Genomic DNA, 20,527 nt, shown 5'->3' with positions numbered 1-20,527 from the left:
GCCTACACCTGCTCCGGCTTTAAAGGGCCGGGGGCTGCAGGGTCCTGGGCTTGGCCATAGAGACTCCCCAGGGCCACAGTGGTAGGAAAACAGCTCTGCTTTATTCGGGTCCTGTCTCCCGCCCGGGGGCTCCTGGGGACAGGAAGCAGCTGTCCAGGGCGGGCTGAAGGGCCCGGGACACTTGCTCTGCCCGCTCGGCGAGCCGCCTGGGGCGGGAGGCGCCGGGCCCTTGCAGGGAGCCCAGGAACTCGGGCAGCTGCGAGGGCAGGGAAAAGACGGGCACGGCGCGGAACAGGGCGGGCACGGCGTCCGGGTGCAGCAGTCCGTCGAAGCAGGCCACGACGTAGCGGCCCGGCGCCCGGCCGTGCAGGAAATCGGGCAGCACGCAATTGAGCGAGGCGGCGAAGGCATCGTGGGGGCCGCGTGCCCCAGGGGCCACCGCCCCGTCCTGCAGCCACTCTCGGCACAGCGCCACGGCCCCCGGCGAGAAGAGCAGGACCACCACGCCGCCCTCCTGCAGGGTCTGGCGCCGCTGCGCGTGGAACCAGGCCAGCGGCCCCTGCGCGCTCAGCTCGCGGCCGCTCCACAGGTCCACGGCCACGCGCAGCGGCAGCCGGCACAGCGCCGAGGCCAGCGCGCCCACCGCGCGCTCGAAGCCCGCGCTGTCGGCCGAGTGGAGGAGCAGAGCCGCGCGGCCCCTGGTGGCCGCGGCTGGGGAGAAAAGAGGAAAAGGCGGTCGTGAGCCGGGCTGTCCCGCCGGCCCCCGCCCCGCCCCGGCACACACTCACCCCCCAAGCGCTCATCCTGCTCCCAGAGCCTCAGCCACCCTGTGAGGGGAGAGGGGCGGCGGGGGAGCCGCGCCTTCCCTCCCGCACTCCGGGCCCCTCTGCGCCAGCCCCCTGGGCACAGGGGTCAGGGAAGCACTCACGATTCACTCGATCCTTTTTGAGGACGAAGAAGAGGAAAAGCACAGCAGCAAAGAGCAGGCAGGCCAGCCACACGAGGGCCCAGCGCCTGTGGATGTCTGGGGGACCCAGGGCAGAGGCCAGGCTAGTTAGAAATCTTACACTTTAAGCCTAATCAGTGGCTCAAGCCTGGAACCCTAGCTGCTCAAGAGGCTGAGATGTGAGGATCACAGTTGGAAGCCAACTCCATTTTCTCCAATTAACCACCAAAAAAAAAAAAAAAATTCAGTAGTAGAGCTCAAGTAGTAGAGCACCATCCTTGAGCAAAAGCCCTAAGGGACAGCATCCAAGCCCTGAGTTCAAGCCCTTATACCTCCCTCCCCACCAATAATAATAATAATAATAATATAGAAAAAAGGAAACCTCCTTGCACAGGAGAAAAAAAATAGAAGCCCTGAGAAACAAAGTGATTTGCCCAAAGTCCACAGCACAAAGTGTCACAGCCTGTGCACAAACAGCTCCATCTATTGTGTGACATTGGGTAAGTGACTTCACTTCCTGCCAGGCTCACATCTGCAAAGTTGGGATGATGATACTACCACGTGTAAAAGTTGCACATAAAGCACTTAACAAAATGCCAAGTGTTCAAATGTTGCTAGTGTTCAAATGTCAGCTAAGCCTAAAGTTTCTGGGTACTTGACTTTACTGTCTTCCATGAGTACAACAGCCTCCTAACTGGGATCCCTGCTCCACCTTTGCCTCCAATCCATCCACTGAATAGCAGTACAAGAGATCTTTTAAAAAGTACAGGCTTTAGGGGCTGGGAAGGTGGCTCAGTGGTAGAGCACTTGCCTTGCATGCCTAAGGCCCTGGGTTCGATTCTTCAGCACCACATAGCAAAAAGAAAAAAGCCGGAAGTGGTGCTGTGGCTCAAGTGGTAGAGCACTAGCCTTGAGCTGAAGAGCTGAGGGACAGCGTTCAGGCCCCATGACCAGACCCCCACCAAAAAAAAAAAAAAAAAGTACAGGCTTTAAGCTGAATGATGGTAATCCTATCTAATCAGGAGGCTAAGATCTGAGGATGGAAGTTTGAAGCCAACCTGTGAGACTTTTCTCTCCAACGAACCAGCAAAAAGCCATTAGTGGAGGTGTGGCTCAAGTAGTACACTATACCATCTTGAGCAGAAAAAAGCCAAGAGAATGAGACCCTGAGTTCAAGCCCCACCACCAGCAAAACACACACACACACACACACACACACACACACACACACACACACACACACACACACACACACACACACACTGTAAGTTTAATTCCTCAGGAAGGAATTAGAGTAAATCCTTCTAAACTGGGCGCTGGTGGCTCATGCCTATAATCTGAGTTACTCAGGAAGCTGAGATCTGAGGATTGGTTTGAAGCCAACAGGGAAAAAAAGGTTCCTGTGAGACTGTTAGCTCCAGTTAACTTGCTGCTGTGGCTCAAATACTAGAGTATTAGCCTTGAGCACAAAGAAGTTTGGGGACAGTGCCTAGGCCCTGAGTTCAAGCCCCACACCTGACCAAAAAAAAAAAAAAAATCCTTCTAGACACGAAACCCAATTCCTTGTGTCATGATATCTTGGTGTCATGATGACATGCATGCCGCCCAAGACCCACGAGTCAGCCACAGGGTGGCCCTTGGATTTCCCCAAAAATAAACCCCATAGGCTTCACAAAAATGCACTGCTGTTTCCTTAGCCTAGCTCAGCCTTCAGAGCACAGCTGAAGACCTTCCTTGAACCCCTCATCCCACTAGGTCAGGCCCTACTGCGGTTTTGCAGCACTGAACACTTCACAGTGCTTCAAGAGCTCATCCTGTAGTAAATTCGCACAGCCTGTACGTCATCAGGAGCTTATTCTTACTGAGTGCAACTCATTTTTCAGCTTCTATCCTTTTAAACTTCTATTGATGGGGCAGATTGTATCTTTTCGGTGATTCCAAAATCTCTGCAAGTTCTTATATTATTATTAATTTTTTGCCTGAATAAAGGAATAATTCTCTGATTTATCTGAGTCCAAAGAAGGATAAAGGCCATTGAATGTCCCACCCCAGGAACGGTGCCTGTCATGATTCTAGCTCTGGTACGCCAGGGAAGAGCAGTCCTTGTAGTACTCACATTTGTCCATGGGGCAGGCCCACAGTGCTCCCAGGTCATTATCCCACAACTGCAAGACAAATAACCAAGTCCAGAGCCATTAGCCTGGTGATCGACACCCCCAGTTTCTGACCAACTTGATCTCCAAATTCAGAGCCCCAACTATGATCTTTCTCACAGCAGGTCTCTCACAGCTACTGTGTCTTTGCTCCAACCGTTGTCTGTCCTTCTTTCTGACTTTCTCCATGTCAAATCCAGCCCACAGGAAGAGATCCTTGAAACTTTCTCTGGAGCCCAACCCTTAGTGCCCATGGGTGTGGTGATCCATTTACTGAGCTCCTTAGGCCAGGGACTAAGCTTAGTCCACCTTTAACTTCTCAGGCCTTAAACAGGAAGCAAGCGCAAATAATCCTGTTTTAGCCCTGCTTTATGGTGGTTGGGCATCGGGGCACGGCTGCCACCTACTTACCTGCAGACATTGGCCTGAATGCAGGTCTTGCAGCAACTGCTCTCCAAGGCGAGCTGCCCTCTGCCAAGCCAAGGGATGGGAAGCTGTCACCGGGGGAGGCACTCGGAGGTGAGCACCAGCTGCTTCTCGGCAGAACTGCCTAGGGAAGGGCGAGCCAGGAGACTCGAGAGACCACTGAGCAGGGGCCGGGGCCGAGTCACGCACACCCATACTACAGCCACAAGGCCCAGTGCAGGAAATTGGAGCTGAGAAGTCAATGGAAGGAAGGTTTCTTGGCTCTCACCGTGGAGGCCCTGCTGGGCAGTGGGGTACAGCCGTGGGGTTCCAAAGCACAGAGTGATCTGTTGTCCTGTGGGCCTCGGGTCTCCACCAGTAACACATCATCCTTGAGGGGCCCCAGGGAATCTGGGAGGAGTGACAGGGCACTCTGAGCAATACCCAGCACTCAACACCCTTCCCCCCACAGGGGCCGGGACCTCCAGGGTTCACCCTACTAGAGTGGCCCCGTTCCAGGGAGGCTCAGCCCCCACTCACCAGCCCACGGGCATTCCTGGAGCTGCAGCTTCTCCCAGTTGCTCACCTGCTTGGAAGGGGCAGACTTAGGGGCAGTAGGAAAAGCAAGAGCTAGGGCCAGAAGGTGGGAATAAAGGGAGCAGGCAAAGGGAATCCTGTCGGGCTGGTTGTGTGCTGGGGACCTGAGGCTGGCTGCAGGTTCGGGTTGAAGGCTGGGGACACCTCATGTTTCTCAGGCTCAGCTCAGCTAATGAACCTTAGCCACCTTAAAGATGTTTTCATGTCTTACTCAAGCACTTTATAACAGAAGAGAAGATTCCTTCTCACCTGACCATCCATGTGAAATTGTTAGCCTATCTTCCCTTCTCCCTTCACCTTTTATCTTAGTATTGGTGATCCTGGGGCTTGAACCCAGGGCCTGGGTGCTCACTGTCCCTGAGCTTTTGTGCTCAAGGCGAGCACTCCATCATTTGAGCCACAGCTCCATTTCCAGCTTTGTGGTGCTGAATTGGAGATAAGAGTCTCATGGACTTTACTGCCCATGCTGGCTTTGAACCTTAATCCTCGGATCCCAGCCTCCTTAGTAGCTAGGGTTACAGGTATGAGCCTGGTATTCAATTTTAACATTAGCTCTGTAAAGAGTAGATTGCCATACTGCTTCATGTACTTACTATGCTATTGTGATTTGCCGTTCTCCGTTAGAAACATGGGTTCTATGAGAGCAGGGGCATGGATTGGTTTAGTTCAGCTGGTGCCACAGTGAACGGTGGCATACTCAAAAAGAAAGGGGACCCAGGAATAAAGTGGGTGCCGAGGACAGTGACTGGAGTGGGAGGGTCTGGGCAGGTCCCCCCACACCCAGGGTTCTAGCACCACATCCGGACCTGGACACAGATGTTGGGGTGGTCCTTCAGCAATGGGAACTCACGGACCTTCTGTGGAGGACAGAGAACAGAGCGTGAGAGATGCCCGCATTGCCTTCCCTCGACCCATCCAGGGCGCTGCCCGACTTACATTCACAGTGACATTCTCCGGGGGCACGGGCGGGGCCAGTGGCTGGCAGGGGCCCGGGCCTGGGGCCTGCCAGCACAGCACCACCTCGGCCTGCAGCGAACAAGGCGCCTCCAGCTTCCAGCTCCGCGGGGGCAGCAGGCGGAGACGGGCTGTGCGCCAGAGGTTGCGGTGCGCCCGGGGATCTGCAGCCGAGGACCAGGGTCAAGACGCCACCTTCCCGGCGGCCTCCCAGTCAGCAGGTCTGGGGGTGGGGAGGACACGGATCACTCACCTTGCCTGAAAGGGCAGAAGCCGGTTCTGACTGAGTCGGGCTCCAAGGGCCATACCTGGAAAGGAAAAAGGCTCAGCTCAGCTCGATTTAACCTATCCAATCTTGCGCCAGGCCAGGCCGGGCCGGGCCCTGGGCCTGACAGTGGGATCTTCACAAGCCTCATTTCCCAAGCGAGTAAAGGACCCCGCCTTTGCAATGGATGGAAATTTTAGCCTTTCAGCAAACACTTCACCAAGCGCCGGCAACATCTTTGTGAGGACTTACTGTGCGTCTTAGTACGGTAGGCACAAGGGATGGTAGACAGTTTTCATTTTAATTCATTCTGCTTTCATTCTCACTTTGTGGGTACCTACTATGTGCTTGGTACTGTGCTAGTTCGACAAGGACCCATTCATTCTTTCAGTGAGATTTTTAAGAGCACCTGGCACCTGCTTAGCCCTGTGTAAGCACTCTAGATAGTATATTGCTTCATTAAAGCTTTAATCAGAATACTTTTTTGGGGGGGGGGTCTGGTCATGGGGCCTGAACTCTGGGCCTGGGCGCTGTCCCTCAGCTCTTCAGCTCAAGGCTAGCGCTCTACCACTTGAGCCACAGTGCCACTTTTGGCTTTTTTCTTTTTTGCTTATGTGGGGCTGAGGAATTGAACCCAGGGCCTCAGGCATGCAAGGCAAGCGCTCTACCACTGAGCCACCTTCCCAGCCCTCAGAATACTTATTGTTAATAGGCAATGACAGTTAAGCTACAGTAAATATTTCCTGGATATGTGCTCTGGGTCCTGTCACTGTGTTTGGAAGTAGAGATTCATTCATTCGTTTGTTCACCAAACAGTGATCACTCACTCTATTGTGAGGCTCTGATAAAATTATTGCATTTCAGTTACATATGATCTGCTTGCCTTTAGGGAAATCACAAAGTCACAGTTAAAATATATAAATAAATTAGCAAATTGGTCACTCATTTCCAAAAATTTATTGTACAGCTATTTTGTACAAGAAGAAATGAAAGGCTGGGTGCTGGTGGCTCATGTCTGTAATCCTAGCTAGTCGAGAGGCTGAAATCTAAGGATCACAGTTCAAAGCCAGCCCAGGCAGAAAAGTCCCCACGAGACTCTTATCTACAATTAACTACTCAAAAATCAAAAGTTATCAATGAAAGCTGCTTTGAGACTTTTTTTAAAAATTAAAAAAAAATCAGAAGTGGTGCTGTGGCTCAAAGTGGTAGAGTGCTAACCTTGAGCAAAAGAGCTCAAGCCCTGAGTTCAAGCCCTATGACTGAAGAAAAGAGAAGGAGGAGGAGGAGGAGGAGGAAAGCCCCAATATGAGAGGAAGTAATATTAATAGACAAGAAAGGGGAGCAGAATTACAAGTGGGGTAGGAGCTGGGGGAGGCCAAGTGGTTGAGTTGGGGGCTTTGGAAAAGAGGTGAAGTGTGCGTTGGGAGATCTGGCTGTATAGAAAAGGGGTGCAGGCATTTGGGATGAGCAAAGGGAAGAGTGAGTGTAGCTTGGTCAGTACCCCATCCGATATAACAGATCCGCTATAAGGGGAATCTTGAGGAGAATATAATGGGAAAGGTCTAATTGGGACAGACTATTCCTTCTTGTACAGGGGGAACACCAGGAAGCCAGAACGGAGCCCAGAATACCAGAGAAGGAAGGTGGAGAGAAGAGGTGGGAGAGGCCCCAAATTAACTGAGATGGAGAGGAGGAAGAAAGAGAATGAGACAATAGTGCTAGAGGCCAAATGAAGGGGACCCGAAGACTCACTGGCTGCATGTACAGTCAGAGAGAGACAAGCGAGTGGATGTAGGAAAGCTCACAGCTCTCATAGCGGCCTGTGAGGCTGGTGATATCACACCCTATTTCACTGGAAGGAACTGGGCTCAGAGAGGTCAAATAGACAGCAAATGGCAAGAGAAGGGATTGAAGCCAGCCATATGTTCTACCCAAACAGGAGCACAAACAGGGAATCAGAGGAGGAGAGGACACTTGAGGGGTCCTGAGTCCTAAGTAGGAGTGCCGTGGATAGAGACCAGGAGAGCATTTAGGCACATAATAGGCAAAAGACACAGGACACCCGGGACAGGGGGGGGGGGTGTAGATGCAGTGCCGCTGGTCACCTGAGGGAGAAAGGGTATATCATCTCCACCTCAAGGGAGAATATTCAGAATGATGAGACAAGGAAAGTAGAAGCAGCAAGTGCCGGTAGCTCACGCCTGTAATCCCAGCTACTCAGGAGGCTGAGATCTGAGGATTATAGTTCAAAGCCAATTAACCACCAGAAAACTGGAAGTGGTGCTGTGGCTCAAGTGGTAGAACACTTGCCTGAGCTGAAGAGCTTAGGGACAGCGGCCAGGCCCAGAGTTCAAGCCCCTTGACCAACAGAAAAAAAAGGGGGGGCAGGCACCCCCTCACCAAGTTCCCAGGCCTCTCCCCTGGCACTCAGCTGGATTCTGCTCTTACCTGAATGCAGAGGCAGGGAACCAGGTCTGTATGGCTCAAAGTAATATTCTGAGGTCCGGTCTGTGGGAGGAATCAGAGGAGGAAAGTTGGAGATAGAGGAAGAAGGGGAAGCTAAGGATGAGGACGCCAGCAGGGAGCTCTCCAGCCGTGTTCCTTGGCTTTGGCTGCTCTTCACGGGTCCGTTCGTGCTGTGCGCACGCATCATTCGCCTGGACGCTGGCTGAGGGGGGACGTGAACTTGGGGTGGGAGAGTCCTCACCAGGTTTCTGTGCCGCCAAGGCTTGGAGGTGCCCTGGACCTGACTCCAGTACAGTAAGAGGCCGAAGCGCTGCTCCTCAGAGACGTCCAGCACCAGACGCACGTCATCACCGTCTGCAGACACATTGAGCCAGGGCAGGGCTGGGAGAAGGATGGACAGACGGCTCGGGACACTCCCTTCACCTTGGTGCAGACCCAAATCGAGGTGTCTAGCCCGTGAGATGTCCATCAAGATCCTTAGACTAGGAGGCCCCTGCAGGCCTGAGACGGAGTCCCCAGCTCCATCCAGACTTTGCCCCTACTCTGAGTGAAACCTAGAGTCCTTCCGAAAGCTGCCAAGGCCTTACCCACCCTAGTGGCCACGAATCCCTAAATTCCTCTCCTACAACCTGTGCCCTTGATTACTCCGCCACACACACTGGCCTTATCATTCTTCTCCACATGACACATTCCTGCCTTAGGACCTTTGCACTGGCTTCTCTCTCTGCATGGAATCCTTGTCTCTCAAATATACCCTGCACCATGGGGAGATCTTCACACTGTTGCTGCTCCCCACTTTCCCACCCCTCTCTCCCCGTTACTCCAGTCATCATCTGACTGACTGTATTCTTCATGGCTCCGTGTTTATTGTGTCTTCCCTTATCCCTTCCCAATCCTGCCCCCTCCAGCTCTATAAGGAATGTTTTGTAAGTTTGTTGATTATTTTATGTCCAGGGTCTATGGCCATGCCTAATAATCACTCAGTTAATAGCTGTCGAATAGGGAAGCAATGTATGTATTATTGAGCTGAGTGGTCTTTATGGATTGCCAAACAGACAAGCCAAGTTTGAGGAACCAAAAACAAAATGAGGTTGAAAAAGTCTGAATAGTTGAAACAACATCACAGTGTTCCTATCTTGTTCTTCCTGTTACACAAGTGCATACATATGTAACCGCTAACTGCACTGAGCAGGCAGGGGAGGGCACACCTGCAACCCCAGCTACTCAGGAAGCTGAGATCTGAGGACCCCAGTTCCAAGCCAGCCTCAGCAGGAAAGACCATGAGACTGTTATCTCCAATGAACCACCAGAAAACCGGAAGTGGCACTGTGGCTCAAGTGGTAGAGCCCTCGGCTTCAGCTGAAGAGCTGAGGGACAGCCCCAGGACCGACAAAAAAAAAGAAAAGAAAGAAAGCAAAGAAGGTGACATTCATCTGAATGTCTCAATGCCTCACAGAGACTTAGCAGCTACTGAAATGGAAGTGTGATGAATGAATGAAGAGCTCAGTGAGCCGGGATGTGGCAGCCTGGAGCTGGAGCCAACTCCAAGGGTCCCTGGGGGGAACTCCAGCCCTCCCCCCCGCCCCAGCCCAGGCCCCTACCCCTGCAGTTCTGGATGCTGTCCCGGACTTGAAGACCCCTGCAGTCTGGGGAGAGATCACAGAAAAGCCTCCAGTGGGGCGGGGGACCAAGGAAAAGAAGGCAGCAAACTGACCTACAGGAAGTATTGGGAAGGGCTCCCTGTCCCCTAGATAACACCCACATCCATGCAATGCACACAGCGCCCCCCCCAGGGCCTGGGGGCCAGCACAGGAACTGACCCACCGAGGAAGTGCCAGCTCCAGTGTCTCCCTGACAGACAGACCTGGTGCCCACCAGGGAAGCGGCCGGAGGGGACAGAGATCAGAAAGGCCAGGACTTGGGGGCTCCCAGGGTTTGGGGGCACTCACCAGGCAGCTGTTGTGTGAGGTTCAGTTCCTTTTGGTATCTGGGCTGAGTATAGGACCAGATTCGCACCTCAGCCCCCAGAGCAGCCTCAAAGCAGTCAAACACTACAGAGCCCTGTGAGGAGAGGGGTGGTGGAGGCCCGCTGGTAGAGGACCGGTGGTGGGAGCCCCAAAGTCAGAGGCTTGGTCTCATCTGTGTGCTTACCAGCTGCCCTAGCCCATCTCCAAGCGATAACTACATAGCTTGAGACCCACCACGAAAGCTTTGGCCTTGAGCCAAAAAGCCAAGAGAGAGCACAAGGCCCTGAATTCAAGCCTCAGGAGGACACACGCGCACGCGCGCACACACACACACACACACACACACACACACACACTCCTGCCACAGGGCCCCAGTTTAAGTCAAAATATCTTCTGTCCTAGCTGGGTGCCAGTGGTTCACATCTGTAATCCTAGCTACTCAGGAGGCTGAGATCTGAGGATCACAGTTGGAAGTCGACCCTAGGCAGAAAAGTCCATGACTCTTATCTCCAATGAACCACCAGAAAACCAGAAGTGGCACTGTGGCTCAAGTGGTAGAGCACTAGCCTTGAGCTGAAGAGCTCAGGGACAGCACCCCGGCCCAGAGTTCAAGCCCCACGACCAAATAAATAAATAAAAATAAATAAATAAAATACAACAGGGAATAATAAAATTCACACAGTGAGAACAAAGGAGGATACTCTTAGGAGAGAAACAGAAAGGCACAATGCCTATGTGCCTCTGATCATATTAAAAAATATTGACCATGCTGGGTGCCCGTGGTTCACACCTGTAAGTAATAATAGCTACTCAGGAGGCTGAGACCTGAGGATCACAGTTCAAAGCTAGCCTGTGCAGAAAAGTCTGTGAAACTCTTATCTCCAATAAACTACTTAGAAAAAGCCAGAAGTAGCACTGTGGTTCAAGTGGTAGAGCGCTAGCCTTGAGCACCAAGAGGCTCAGGGACAGCGCCCAGGCCCTGAGTTCAAGCCGCAGGTCCAGCAAACAACAACAACAACAAAACAAAAAACAAAAAACAAAAAAATTACCAAAATGAACTCCAGGAAATGGAAACGAGGGGGCTGGGAAGGTGGCTCAGTGGTAGAGTGCTTGCCTTGCATGCCTGAGGCCCTGGGTTCGATTTCTCAGCACCGCATAAGCAAAAAGAAAAAAGCCGAAAGTGGCGCTGTGGCTCAAGTGGTAGAGCGCTAGCCTTGAGCTGAAGAGCTGAGGGACAGCGCCCAGGCCCAGAGTTCAGGCCCCAGGTCCAGCAAACAACAACAACAACAAAACAAAAAAATCAAAAAAATTACCAAAATGAACTCCAGGAAATGGAAACGAGGTACTTTTCTTGTTCACTATTTTTGTTTTCTTTTTGTCTTGTTAGTTCATTTGCTTGTCTTGGGAGGGTAAGGAGAAGCAAAGAAATAGACAGATAAAGTGTGAACAAATGCAGCAGTGATACTCACTAGCTGGAAATGGTGCTGTGGCTCAAGTGGCACAGTGCTAGCCTTGAGCAAAAGAAGCTCAGGGACAGTGCCCAGACCCTGAGTTCAAGCCCAGAAAGCAGTTTAGGATTAGAAGGAACATTCCTTAAAACAATAAAGGCTAGGCTATATATGATAAACAAATAGCCAACATCATACTGAATGGGGAAAAACTAAAACCATTTCTGCTAAAAGCAAGAACAAAGCAAGGATGCCCACTCTCAGCCTCCTGAGTAGCTGGGATTATGGGGTGCCCATCCCCTTGACCCCTTTTATTTAGAGTTGGTGAAATATTTAACAGCATTTATCAAGGAAATTACACAGCAGATAACGTCGTAAAAAGTTATGTGACTTGAACTGTCATCAGGGATAGAGAAATTAAAGTCATAATGAGGGTTTGGAGTCATGGTTCTTATGGCAGAGTGCCAGCCAATGAGCAAAAATATTGGATACCAAGTTCAAGTCCTAGTCTTGGACAAAAAAAAAAAAAGCAAGGGCTCACTGGGCACCAGTGGCTCACACCTGTAATCCTAGCTACTCAGGAGGATGAGGATCGTGAAACTCTCACCTCCAATTAACCACAGAAAAAAGCCAGAAGAGGTGATGTGGCTCAAGTGGTAGAGCACTAGCCTTGGGACAAAGCCCAGGTCCAGAGTTCAAGGCCCAGGACCAGAAAGAAAAAACAAAAAGGATAGAGAGTAAAAGAAAAAGCAACAGCTGAGGATGGAGCTCATTCTTAGATTTCTTCCCTAGCATGCACAAGGCTGTCACCACCACCAAACTCCACAGTGACATATCACTAAACACACAAAGTTGCTTGGTGATTTCTCACAAATGAGGTGGGACTTTTTTTTTTTTTTTTGGTCCGGTCTTGGGGCCTGAACTCTGGGCCTGGGCGCTGTCCCTCAGCTCTTCAGCTCAAAGCTAGCGCTCTACCACTTGAGCCACAGCGCCACTTCCGGCTTTTTCTGCTTATATGGTGCTGAGGAATGGAACCCAGGGCCTTATATGTAAGGCAAGCACTCTACCACTGAGCCACCTTCTCAGCCCTGAGGTAGAACTATTCTTATCCCCATTTTGCAGACAGGAACACTGAGGCACAGTGGGCTGAGAGGCTGTGCCCACTGCTCTGATCAGAAGCAAGACTTAGAACGATCATGAACATGTGCTTTGCAGAAGGTTACTACTTTGAAGTTAAGGGAACACCGACTTCACATACCACAGACTGGCCAGCCTGAGCCAGGGCAGCCGGCACGCGCACCTCCAGCAGGACGCAGCGGGTAGTGGGGTAGGACTGGAAGGACAGCACGACTTGGGCCTGGAGAGGGGCTGGGAGCAACGGGTGGGGGTCAGTCAGGCCACAAGCAAAGCCCTGATGAGGGGCAATAAGCCAGCTCTCTCCTCTCACCATTCCCAGCATCCCCCTGCTCCACACCAAGTGCTCTTCCAGATTCTTCCTCATCTTCAAGTTCTTGCCAGTGCCCTGGAAGAATCGGAACACGAGGCCCAGGTCAGCCCCACTGCTGGGGGCTGGCTACAGGCCTGGTGTCCTTCAGTGTTTGAAAGCAAGGGTCAAAGCTAGTGCTCGTACCACTTGAGTAATACCTGGGAGAAGACGCTGGTCTGTGCATCCTTCGCCCCGTGTGCTCAGCACTGAGGATCCCAGTGCTACCCGGACGCCAGGTTCCCAGTGCTCACACCTGCCCACCCATGCTCGTGTGTACAGTCGCAGGATGACTCACCACGCACGGCCAAGCCCACGGCCACGCGCACGCAGAGGTCGCAGTCGGTCTCCCGGTGGCATCTCAGCACCAGCTCAGTCCGCAGGTGCGTGGGCACCAGCACAGGGCCTGGCGCGTGCGTGATGCCCCCAGGCAGGCAGAGCACATCGCCATCTGCGGGCCCAGGGTGAGTGGGGGGGGCGCAGCTGGAGGCGCTCAGAATCCAGTTTGGTGGCCCCCACCCACCCCCAGAGGGGTGGGCAGAGGAGGACTGGGTCCCGGCCACCTCCTCCCCCCTCGGCCATGTTTTCTCTAAAAAGTAACAATACTTACCCCAGAGGTGGCATGAGAGGCCCTGCGAAGGAGGAAAAGGAGAGTCAAGAGCTTATGCACCCCCAAATCTAACTAAGCACCCTCCCCTGCCAAGGTGCCAAGCTCGGTCGCACCCCTCCCACACCCCTCTTCCTGGAGCTCCCTCTTCCCCCTCCCCATCTTCTCTGCCTTCCTCAGCACCTGCCCGACCAGCCAGGGCGGTTCTGTAGGTGTTGGCAGTGACAGCAGCCAGATGAGGATTTGATGGGCCCCAGAGCTCTCCCCAACCCTCTCCCAGGACCCCAGACTCACCTGAGAACAGCGCGCAGCATCCTGAGACCCCACAAGCCTTTCCAGAGAGACGACCCCCGGGCTCCCGCCCAGCGCCAAGGACAGCAGGAGCCAGGGCACTGGCATTTTCCAGGTGCTAGGCAGCACCCAGGCTTGAGGCCCTGGCCTGCCCCCCCAGAGGGGGGGCAGGCACTTCACCCCTGCCCCCACCCAGCCCGGTGTCTGTGGGCAGTGGTGGGGGCTGGAATTGAGCCTCTGGGGTCCCAGTGCTGGACAGCTTGTGTTCCCCACTCCTGGGAGCCCGGGTTCCCGACGCACTTCCAGCCTGAGCACTTTCGGTTTGATTCCTAGCTGGCAGCCGCCCTTCCCGCCCCGCCTGGGCCCTCCCACTACAGCCAGGCCTTGGAGCCAGAAGAGTGGAGTCGGCTGGCTTCTCCTCCTCCTCTGTCTCTGACACCTGGCTAGGTGGAGCCCTGGGAGGGGGGCCAGCTTCGCCGCAGAGCGAAGGAGTCCTTACTCACCCTGGAAGTCCCTACAGATGTTCCGATTGAGGACCTGGGCAATCCATAGGCTTCCCACTTCCACGTGACCCTTACTAAACACAGACCTGGGAACTGGGGACTTTTAGTGAACACCTCGGGACCCGTTCACACGCATCCCCAGAGCTTGGTAACTCCCTGTGGGACACAGCTCTAGGGGCAGAATCCCAAAGTGGACTTTTCACCACTGGCCTAGCCTCAAGTGTGGTACAGAGGTGGGGGGGACCCCATCTGGTGGCAGGCAGACAAATGCCCCTTGCTGATGCCTGGCAGGTGGTGTGAGGAGGGCCCTGACGCTTAGCTGACCACGGATTTTCCTTTCTGCCCTGGGAAGAATCAGTTAGGAGCCGTGAGACTTCAGGGCTGTGTTTCCCTTTGGCAGGCATGGTTTGTGAGAATGTGACAGGGACATAGACGTGTGTGGGGAGGCCCTGGCTTATGAGAGGACCCAGAACACTCCCCAGGCAGCCTCTATAGACCTTCTTCCGACGGCGCATCCCAGCCACACTAGACAGTACAGGGCGTTCCTTCCATTGTCGATCACATTTGTCTTTATTCATCTTTCTGAATCATGGTCTCCTGTCCCCACTTTTTCCTGGTCAGCCAGGGTCAAGGCATCTTTTCCTGGGTCAAGAAAATCCTCTCTAAAGCTGGGTGTGGTGACACATGCCTGTAATCCCAGCACTCAGGAAACTGATGCAGGATGATCAAGAGTTCCACGCTGGGCACTGGTGATTCACGCCTGTAACCCTAGCTACCCAGGAGCTGAGATGTAGTGAATGGAAGTTTGAAGCCAGATGGGGCAGAAAAATTCATGAGAGTCTAAGTCATTCTCCTCCAATGAACCATTAAATAAAGCCAGGCTGGAGATATGGCTCAAGTTGTGGGGCCAGGAGCAAGCAAGCCTGAGATCGTGCAAGGTCCTGAGTTCAAACCGCATGCCACAGAAGCAAACAAGAACAAAAGCCACAGGGCTGAGGTGTAGCTGGGGGTGGGGGTGGGGGCAAAGTCCCTGGTGTGACTCTGGGCCAGGCTTCCGCAGGGAGAGGCAACTGGCGGCCCACGGGGGGTAGCGGGCTCTCCCGATCCTGAGGGTGTAAGTACACAGGCAAGCTCCAGAAGGGGCACGTTTTTGGCCTCATGGAGTCCTGCGGGTAGGAGGCCTGCGGAGAACGGGAAATCATTCAGGGAGGAGCAGGGCATGGCTTTCACTGCGCAGCCCTAGCACACAGGCGGCTGCAGCTTGCTGTGGTGCTGTGGTGCAAGCTGCCCGGGCTGGCGGGACACTGAGGGACGCAGTGTAGAGTGTGGGTGGGGACGGGAGGAACTGCAGAGCTGAGGACAGAGCCGCAGGGGAGGGGCTGGCTCTTTTTCTCTCGGGAGGGAAGTCCGGAGGTCCACATTCCTCAGCTGTTAACTTTTCCTGGCCTCTCCTCTCAGCCATTTCCAAGGTACCCAGAGCTCGGGGTTGGCCCTTCACTCTGGACTGCCCAAGTGCCCACCCGTTGTCTACCGGAGCAGTGGCTTATTGTGCCAGGTGTCTGCGGGTTCCCTCCTGTTGGTCTCTTAAGTGATAAGGCCGGAAGTGGCGCTGTGGCTCAAGTGGTAGAGCGCTCGCCTTGAGCTGAAGAGCTGAGGGACAGCGCCCAGGCCCAGAGTTCAAGCCCCACGACCGACAAAAAAATAAAAAAATAAATAAATTAAAATAAATTAAAATAAAATTAAGTGATAAGGCCCTCTGCCTTTTTTATTCTGTAGTCCATAGAAGTCTTTTTTCTTTTTTTTTTTTGGTCTGTCGTGGGTCTTGAACTCTGGGCCTGGGCGCTGTCCCTCAGCATTTCAGCTCAAGGCAAGCGCTCTGCCATTGGAGCTACAGCGCCATTTCCTGTTTTCTGGTGGTTTATTGGAGATAAGAGTTTCATAGACTGGGCTGGGAAGGTGGCTCAGTGGTAGAGCGCTTGCCTTGCATGCTTGAGGCCCTAGTCTTGAGCTGAAGAGCTGAGGGACAGCGCCCAGGCCCAGAGTTCAGGCCCCATGACCGACAAAAAAAAAAAAAAGTTTCATGGACTTTCCTGCCCAGACTGGCTTTGAACCTCAATCCTCAGATCTCAGCATCCTAAGTAGCTAGAATTACAGGTGTGAGCCACCAGCGTCCAGCAATTCATGGAAGTCTTTAAGCTAAGTACTTCAGCCTAGTGGGGACTACAGTGGGAGTCTGGGCAGGGGTGGGGACAAGACTTGGGGCATCTATGGAATCTGGTGGTGGCTGTCTATTTATTCTGCCTCTGTGGACTGAGGCCAGTCCGGTCCAGGAAGAGCTGGGTCTTGGGGGCGGGAGCATCCCGAGGCGCGGTGTTGGGTCATCCCTTCACCCCTGGCTGCGTGTGGCTCACAACCAAGCAGGTGCCAGGCTTCCCAAGCATCTCAGCAACCCCAGCCCTTTTGAGTTTGGGTTTGGAGATGTAACCAGCGCTTCAAGCATGCTCGGCGCACCTAGTCATTTCCAAACCTGACTCAGTGGAGATGCGCTTGGCTGAGGAGCCAGGGCGGCTCCCGTTTCTCCCAGCTCACCTCATGCACAGGCAGGGCAGAAGGAATTCATAGGGCAGGTCTGCAGTCTGGCCCCCAGACACAACTGCCTACATATGAAGCAGCAAAGGAAGAGAAACAGAGACACGTCAGGAAAAGCACAGGCGAGGGCAGGAGGGCGCTGTTTTTCCTGAGCTGGGACAGGTTCTCCCTCCCACAGGCTCTCCACGCTGGCCATCTGCTGACGGTGCTCCATGTGGAGCGGTGGGGAATTAGATGGGAGGAATATGCATGCATGGAACTCCAAGTATATGCCAGGCAGGGTGCTAGAAGCACTTAATCAAATGGTAGCACCACAGTGGAGTGATGGTTACAGCTGAGGATTGCTGAGGGCCCTCAGGGCTGGAGTACAGCCTTCAGTCTCCACAAATGATAGCAGCTTTGAGAAGCAAAGGTTAAAGTGCTGTTAGGGCCTGGTCAGGGGACTGGGAGACATTTTGTTTTTTCATTCTCCTAAAGGCAAAAGGAGGGTGGCAGAGGATGGGTATAAAGACGTATGTGACCACCTTCTACTCTCTGATTGGAACTTCAAAAGCTTTTGGTCTCGGCTGTATTTGAACACAGGGTCTCATGCTTGCTAGGTAGGCGCTCTGAGAAGGTTTTCCAATAGGGCCCGACCCGCTGAGGATCCTCGCAGCTCTCTGTTCAGCATTCCTGGTAACTCCAAAAGGGACAGCCCCTCTTTCCTCTCTTCCTGAGACTCTGTGTTTCTTTCTGTTTAGCACCCAAAAGACATAATGGCAGACACCTTACCTTGAAGGTCACTCACACAGTGACCTTCCCATCAAGGTCTCAGTTGTCCCATGTGTGCCAGTATTGAGGTCTGGCTTTTTTTGAGGGGAGGTAGTCCTGGGGTTTGAACACAGGGCTGAGCGCTGTCTCTGAGCTTTTCTTCTTGTTGTTGTTCAAAGCCAGCATCCTACCACTTGAGCTACAGCTCCATTTCTGACTCTTTTTTTTGGGGGGGGGTGGTGATTTAAAGAGTTTCACAGATTTTATTGCCTGGGCTAGCTTTGAACCATGATCCTCACATCTCAGCCTCCTGAGAAGCTAGGATTACATGCATGAGCCACTGGCACCCAGCAAGAGATCTGACTTTTTACAGAAGCATGCCACTCCATACCTGGGCATCAAAAGGACTGCTCAGCTCTTCACATTCCAGTGCCCACTGGTGACAAAGGCGCACACTGGCCGTTGGGCCTGGTGAAATGGTCACCCGAATAGTCCGTGCCATGGGCAGCAACTCAAAGGAGAATTCAGGTCCTGGAGATGGCAGGGGGCGAGACTCAGGGGGCCTGTCTCCTGTGCTTAGGATGAGTGTGGCTACTCAGAGGAAGCCCTCTCTTGTCTCTGAGCTTTTGCGAGCCAGGTCTGGGAAGAGGTCCCACTCCTTGTGGATCTGAAGGCCGGGTCCTTTTGGAGCGTAGCCTTTTGTGGGAGACATCTGGGGAGGGGGTGGAAATGTGACAGCCTTTCTCTGATGGAGAATGGCTACTCAGCAGCTTTCTCTGTTAAGGATAGAACAAAGATGGCCTTAGGCCAGGAATTAGGATACCTAGCTTCCATTTCTGCCACTGGAACCCAAGGAAGCACAGGCAAGATGTTCAACCTCTGTTGGCCTCAGTTTCCTTGAATGTGTCATTTGCACATTTTCAATCTCCCTTATGTGGCTGAAGAATATAATGAGAGGTGGGAACACAAGGTGGGACTGGGCCTGGCAGGGAGAGTATCTGAGAAGGTGCTGGCGTCCTGTGTCTCTGATAGAACTTGAACTTGCAAGACTTTTTGGATTTCTACACCAGGAGGTAGAACAAGCCCCACCAAAGGCCTGGCCAGGAGAGGACACATTTACTACCAATTCTTCATGGCCTCTGCCCTACCAGGAGATGTGCCCCAATGTTAAATGGAAGATCATTTTAAGTCAAGGACAATAATGATGTCAAATTTCTTTAGTGCTTTAATGTATGATGAAACTGAAAGCAATACATACACCCATTCCCTTATATATGCTTTATAGCTTTATTTCTAACAGTTTACAAACTGCCAACTCTTGTGTGTGTGTGTGTGTGTGTGTGTGTGTGTGTGTGTGTGCGCGCGCCAATCCTGAGGCTTGAACTCAAGGTCTGGGTCCTGTCCTTAAACTTCTTTTGCTCAAGGTTAGCACTCTACTACTTCAGCCCCTGCTTTTCTGATTGGCTTTGAACTGTGGTCCTTCATTCTGAGTAGCTAGGTTTACTTTCATGCCCAGCAAAACTGCCAACTTAACCAGAATATTTAGTACACAACTAAGTGAGGTGATAAAAACAGAGTTGAATACCAAGATCCTACTCTACAAACAAAGTAATAACAGCACACTCAGGGAATCCAAACACTTTAAAAGTTGGTACCACCACCAGCTGGTGACTCACACCTGCATTAATCCTAGCTACTCAGGAAGCTGATATCTAAGGATCATGGTTCAAAGCCAGCCTGGGCAGGAAAGTCCCTGAGACTTCTTTTTTGTCAGTCGTGGGGCCTGAATTCTAGGCCTAGACACTGTCCCTCAGCTCTTCAGCTCAAGGCTGGTGCTCTACCACTTGAGTCACAGTGCCACTTCCAGCCTTTTTTGTTTATGTGGTGCTGAGGAATCAAACCCAGGGCCTCATGCATGCAAGGCAGCACTCTACCACTGAGTCACGTTCCCAGCCCCTCCCTGAGACTTTTTTTTCTTTTTTTATTGTGAAAATACTGTACAGAGGGGTTACAATTACATGGGCAAGATAATGAAAGACTTTTTTTGGGGGGGAGGTCCAGTCGTGGGGCCTGAACTCTGGGCCTGGGCGCTGTCCCTTAGCTCTTCAGCTCAAGGCTAGTGCTCTACCACTTGAGCCACAGCGCCACTTCTGGCTTTTTTTTCTTTTTGTTTATGTGGTGCTGAGGAATCAAACCCAGGGCCTCAAGCATGCAAGGCAAGTGCTCTACCACTGAGCCACCTTCCCAGCCCAGAACTACTGGTCTTAAACCCCTTTGGGGTTGAGGTCTCCCTGAAGATGCTGCTGGAGCACAGACACTGGGAGGTAGGGAAGGACAGGCCAGGACTGGAATGGAGAGTTGCGGCTCCTTACCTCATTTGAGGGGATCCAGGGTGGCTGGTAAGGGCGGCCAATCCCAGCAGAGACAGACAGGCCAATGAATAGCAGAAGCAGCAGGAGCAGGGCTGCCAATCTGGGGCTCCTCATGGGCCTTATAGGATCAGGGCACCCAAAGCATGGCTTCGTAGCCTGCAAGTGGGCAACAGCTCAGGGCTGAGCAGCTGGCAGTGGTGAGCTCTTGCCTAATCTTGTCCTGGCCCCGCCCTGCCCTAAGGCTCCTCCTTTCTCTTAACCAGCCAGCCAGGCCACATTCCTCATGCAGGCAGAGGGACTGAGGGGCAGCTTGCTCTCTAGAAAACCCTCCCGCCTCCACCGAAAGGCAAGGGCTATTGCTCAGGTAGAGAAATGACAGGAAAGGGACCAGTACTAGGTGGGGGAGGGGTACGCATTTCTTATTTATTTATTTATTTTGGTCAGTCCTAGGGCTTGAACTCTGGGCCTGGGCACTGTCCCTCAGCTCTTCAGCTCAAGGCTAGCGCTCTACCAATTGAGCCACAGCGCCACTTCTGGTTTTCTGAGTGGTTTATTGGACATAAGAGTCTTGGGGGGGGGGGGGCGGCTGGGAAGGTGGATCATGGGGCTGGGAAGGTGGCTCAGTGGTAGAGTGCTTGCCTTGCATGCATGAGGCCCTGGGTTCAATTCCTCAGCACCACATAAACAGAAAAAGCTGGAAGTGGTGCTGTAGCTCCAGTGGTAGAGCGATA

At 52.9% G+C, this 20,527-nt stretch overlaps 2 protein-coding genes across 8 annotated transcripts; both read right to left on the bottom strand.

The window, feature by feature from the left end:
* Window positions 1-79: 79 nt before the first annotated feature.
* On the bottom strand, window positions 80-14,053 carry LOC138824796 (interleukin-17 receptor C-like). Of its 7 annotated transcripts, none has more exons than XM_070019079.1 (18): window positions 13,586-14,053; window positions 13,295-13,316; window positions 12,983-13,135; window positions 12,649-12,723; window positions 12,460-12,569; window positions 9,736-9,847; window positions 9,388-9,432; window positions 8,028-8,167; window positions 7,769-7,828; window positions 5,309-5,363; window positions 5,038-5,219; window positions 4,908-4,955; window positions 4,045-4,090; window positions 3,794-3,915; window positions 3,511-3,570; window positions 3,063-3,111; window positions 929-1,024; window positions 80-711 (listed from the first exon to the last, which is right to left on the bottom strand). In XM_070019079.1, the coding sequence occupies exons 1-18, from the start codon at window positions 13,688-13,690 to the stop codon at window positions 101-103; spliced, it is 2,091 nt and encodes a 696-aa protein (XP_069875180.1). In that variant the 5' UTR covers window positions 13,691-14,053; the 3' UTR covers window positions 80-100. The 7 variants fall into 7 exon arrangements, with proteins under 7 accessions (XP_069875180.1, XP_069875181.1, XP_069875182.1 ...); XM_070019080.1 differs by having other exon boundaries at window positions 4,908-4,958; window positions 8,028-8,140; XM_070019081.1 differs by having other exon boundaries at window positions 4,908-4,958; window positions 12,502-12,569.
* A 1,142-nt stretch (window positions 14,054-15,195) lies between these two features.
* On the bottom strand, window positions 15,196-19,910 carry Il17re (interleukin 17 receptor E). The gene is given in 7 exon segments (XM_070018365.1): window positions 15,196-15,266; window positions 16,675-16,742; window positions 17,816-17,963; window positions 18,049-18,200; window positions 18,402-18,520; window positions 19,684-19,741; window positions 19,797-19,910. Coding segments are annotated over 7 exon segments (684 nt in total). The 3' UTR covers window positions 15,196-15,241.
* Between the last annotated feature and the right edge of the window lie 617 nt (window positions 19,911-20,527).

Source organism: Dipodomys merriami, unplaced genomic scaffold (assembly GCF_024711535.1).
Source record: "Dipodomys merriami isolate MVZ:Mamm:240054 unplaced genomic scaffold, mDipMer1.0.p SCAF_13, whole genome shotgun sequence".
Lineage (NCBI taxonomy): Eukaryota > Metazoa > Chordata > Mammalia > Rodentia > Heteromyidae > Dipodomys > Dipodomys merriami.
Note: the sequence above shows the minus strand (reverse complement) of the source record. Positions and strands in the feature narration are given on the sequence as shown.